The sequence below is a fragment of the Berghia stephanieae genome, unplaced genomic scaffold (genome assembly GCF_034508935.2).
Source record: "Berghia stephanieae isolate SIO BIC M18660-M18661 unplaced genomic scaffold, UCSD_Bste_1.3 scaffold5932, whole genome shotgun sequence".
Taxonomy (NCBI): domain Eukaryota; kingdom Metazoa; phylum Mollusca; class Gastropoda; order Nudibranchia; family Aeolidiidae; genus Berghia; species Berghia stephanieae.
The window spans coordinates 662-5,183 of NW_027627436.1; the positions used below are offsets into that span (position 1 = coordinate 662).

General features: G+C 42.0%; 1 protein-coding gene across 1 annotated transcript; it reads right to left on the reverse strand.

The window, feature by feature from the left end:
- Positions 1-574: 574 nt before the first annotated feature.
- On the reverse strand, positions 575-2,452 carry LOC144962093 (purine nucleoside phosphorylase-like; the record flags this gene model as incomplete). Its single annotated transcript, XM_078895055.1, has 2 exons — positions 575-765; positions 2,277-2,452. Coding segments are annotated over 2 exons (367 nt in total), but the record flags the coding sequence as incomplete, so codon positions are not given.
- Positions 2,453-4,522: the final 2,070 nt, after the last annotated feature.

A 4,522-nucleotide genomic window follows, 5' to 3' on the forward strand; every position in this document is an offset into this window, starting at 1 on the left:
AAAAGTCAGGTACTCATTCACAGCTGCGCTTCGTGGGTTAATGTGGTTTAAGTGCCTTACCCGTAGGCACAATGTCGGGACCCGACTTTTCCACGGTCAGTCACCCATCCGTCCACTGACCACAATCAACATCGCTTGAATATTGAGACACCGTACCGCTGAGCAGCACTATTATAATACATTTCTTCTATTGCGCTAAATGCCGAAACGTCAAATCCAGCAATATAAAATATTTTTTTAAACCGTCTCCTTACCAACTATAGGAAAATCGTCACATTCGTTACGATACAACCAACATTTTTCTTATTCAAATTTCTCTTGTACATTATAAAATTTAAAGAAAATGAACAGTGTGTTGTAGAGCATATTCTGCTAAAGAAATAATGTATGGCAAGAACGTACTGCTATTGTGTTTGAGTGATAAAAATATATTTTTGTGTTAGTTGGGTGTGAAATTTTGGAGAAAATCCTGAAAATGGCGGGTAAGGAGAGGGTTAAATATATAAGGCACCCCTGTTACTTTCGTAAAAAAAAAAAAAAGACCCAAAAACCCCCAAATAAAATAAAAACTGACCTATAGCGTCCGTTCCAATGCTGGCCAGGAACTTTGTCTCCGCTATCGTCTCGTAGGCAGGCCCAGTTCCCATAGTGTACGTACCCTCCCTGATGAAGTCCGAGTAGCCCAGAGCCTCGGCTTGTTTCTTGGCCAGCTGTCGAAGGTCGCGATCATACGCCCTGGACATGGCAGGGAAACGAGGACCAAATCTAGGAAGGAAAAGATCGATTTTAATTACCCTTAACTTGGCTTTTAAAAAAACAAAACAAAAAAACCCTCTCTCAAATCTAAGATTTCGCGAGGAATTCAAGAAGAAGTCCCAGGTTTAAGAGTTTTTGCCTAGAAATGGGTTATTGAAATCGATCGATATTTGAAGGACGAGTTTTCTGGCCAAATTTTTAGATACGTGGTCTTCCAGAGAACGGCAGTTATCTGGTTGACTATATCTCGGAGTTAAAAAGACCAACACTCACACTTAAAAAAAAAAATTAAAAAATTGAGCTTTATACAGCGCAGTATCCACTAAATATGCTCAAAGCGCTTTACAATGGGTCCCTGGTCAACAGCAACATTTTACATTTAGGACGGGACATGCTGCCTGTTAGGCGATATTACAATTTTTCGGACAAAGACAACGCTGTTAACGGCCAGGTACTCATTTTACACCTGAGTACGGTGAGAGAATGTAAGTAAAGAGCCTTTTCCAAGGACTCAACTATGCGCCGAGCGCGAGGCTCGAACACAGGACCTTCCGATCCGAAAGCGAGTGTCATACCACTCGACCACATAGCCACACACTTCTGACGTAGTCTGGACAAACCCATATTTGAAAATGTGGCCAGAAAACTCGTCCTTCAAATATCGATTATATGACCCTCATTTGGCAAAAACTCTCAAACCTGGGACTTCAAGAAGAATAAATAAATAAATAATTAAATAAATAAATAAATAATTAAATAAATAAATAAATAAATAAATAAATAAATAAATAAATAAATAAAAGAATGAAAGATAGAAAAAAAAATGAAATGTATTGCTCACTCAATGGCTATTCCCTAGAATATCTGACAAAGTCTACATCACTTATCCCTCTTTGTCGGGACAGCGTGGCTCAGCGGTACGGTCTTCGCTTCGTACCCGAAAGGTACCAAGTTCGATAACCCGCTGCGTTGTGTGGCCTTGAGCAGGTCACCTCGCCCTAGATCAATTTGCGGCGATGCACTGCGGCTGACGCCTGGGTTATTCCAGTCTTCCTTGGAACAGCCCTAGAGACAAATTTCCCCTATGGGATGAATAAAAGGAATTTTATTTATTTATTTATTTATTTATTTTAATTTGTGTACTCTGACGCCATCTGGTGTTAATAAGAAAATAACATCTTGACCATTTGTTATAGCACAATATCCACTTAATATGCTCTAAGCGCTTAACAAGGGATCCCTAACCAGCAGCAACACTTAACATGTAGGATAAGGTATGACGTCTGTTAGGCGATATTATTTTTTTTTCCGAGTACGATAAGAGAATTTGAGTAAAGAGCCTTTTCCAATGACTCAACTATGCGCCGCTTAAAGCGGGACGAACCCTGGACCTCCCGGTCTAAAGAGGAGGGTCATACACTAGACCACAGAGCTTCACTGAGAGTAATTCACCAGAAAAACACTACATAATCATCCTATAAAGACACCCCCCCCCCCATTCCTTTTCCATCATTCCTTACCTCTCGTCATTGGGTCCCATCAATGGATTCAAACCCACGATCCCTGGAAGGTTGATGTGGTCTCTTATAATCATGATATCACCCTCATGAAAATCCCTGTTGATTGCCCCAGCGGCGTTAGTCACGAATAGAACGTCCACTCCCAACAACTTCATCACTCGGATGGGCAGGGCAGTCTGTTATATTTTTAGGGAATATTACAAATAAAATTTGTAAAGAATAATTGAGCTTTTATATAGGAGAATATCCACTAAACGTGCTAAAAGCGCTTTACAAGGGTTCTCTCGCTCGCCATACAGCAATACTTAACAGTAGGACAGAACATGACGTCTGTTCGGCGATGTTATAATTTTTTTTTCGGACAAAGACAACGCTGTTAACGACCAGGTATTCATTTTATGAGTACGGTGAGAGAATGTGAGTAAAGAGCCTTTTCCAAGGGCTCAACTAAGCGCCGAGCAATGCTCGAACCCAGGACATTCCGATTCGAAAGCGAGTGTCATACTACTAGACCACATAGCGACATAAATATATCTATGTGGGCAATATCCACGAAAAGTGTTCAAAGAGCTTTACAAGTGGTTCACTCCATATATGATAGAATGTCCACTCCCAACATTCCAACACTTGGATGGGTAAGGCAGTCTGTTTAGGGATTTTTACATATATAATAGAATGTCCACTCCTAACATTCCAACACTTGGATGGGTAAGGCAGTCTGTTTAGGGATTTTTACATATATAATAGAATGTCCACTCCCAACATTCCAACACTTGGATGGGTAAGGCAGTCTGTTTAGGGATTTTTACATATATAATAGAATGTCCACTCCTAACATTCCAACACTTGGATGGGTAAGGCAGTCTGTTTTAGGGATTTTTACATATATAATAGAATGTCCACTCCCAACATTCCAACACTTGGATGGGTAAGGCAGTCTGTTTTAGGGATTTTTACATATATAATAGAATGTCCACTCCCAACATTCCAACACTTGGATGGGTAAGGCAGTCTGTTTTAGGGATTTTTACATATATAATAGAATGTCCACTCCCAACATTCCAACACTTAGATGGGTAAGGCAGTCTGTTTTAGGGGATTTTTACATATATAATAGAATGTCCACTCCCAACATTCCAACACTTGGATTGGTTGGGCAGTCTCATTTAGTCAGGGATTATTGCATATAAAGTATATAAATAAATTGAGCATTAATAAAGCAAAATATCCCCGAAACGTGCTCAAAGTGCCTAATAAGTGGTCCCCTGGAACATTAGATACGAAGGAAGAGACATGACGCCTGTAAGAGGAAAACCAGGAAATGTATAGCGTAATAGCAGACGCTAAAACAGTCTTCCCTATCATCATTTGTAAACAAAACATCGCAGTTCAAGATTTTTGTTTTGTTTTGTTTTTCTCACGAATCTGGTTATACTAAAATAGATTTTGGGGCGATAATTCTAAATGTCAAATCGTTAAAGTTGAGAACCAGTCGTTACATTTTGATAAGATATAATATATGTGATGCTATTGGAGGGTCTGATTATAATATTCTTTAAGTCATACATTTGAAATTTTGAACCGGTTCGCAACACGTGCTCCCAAGATCTTGTAGCGGTAGTGGGAACTAGTCCGCAATGCGCACTCCCAAGATCTTGCAGCGGTTGAGGGAACTAGTCCGCAATGCGCGCTCCCAAGATCTTGCAGCGGTTGAGGGAACTAGTCCGCAATGCGCGCTCCCAAGATCTTGTTGCGGTTGAGGGAACTAGTCCGCAATGCGCACTCCCAAGATCTTGCAGCGGTTGAGGGAACTAGTCCGCAATGCGCGCTCCCAAGATCTTGTTGCGGTTGAGGGAACTAGTCCGCAATGCGCACTCCCAAGATCTTGGAGCGGTTGAGGGAACTAGTCCGCAATGCGCGCTCCCAAGATCTTGCAGCAGTTGAGGGAACTAGTCCGCAATGCGCGCTCCCAAGATCTTGCAGCGGTTGAGGGAACTAGTCCGCAATGCGCGCTCCCAAGATCTTGCAACGGTTGAGGGAACTAGTCCGCAATGCGCACTCCCAAGATCTTGTAGCGGTTGAGGGAACTAGTCGCAATGCGCGCTCCCAAGATCTTGCAGCGGTTGAGGGAACCAGTCCGCAATGCGCACTCCCAGGATCTTGTAGCGGTTGAGGGAACTAGTCCGCAATGCGCGCTCCCAAGATCTTGCAGCGGTCGAGGGAACTAGTCCGCAATGCGCACTCCC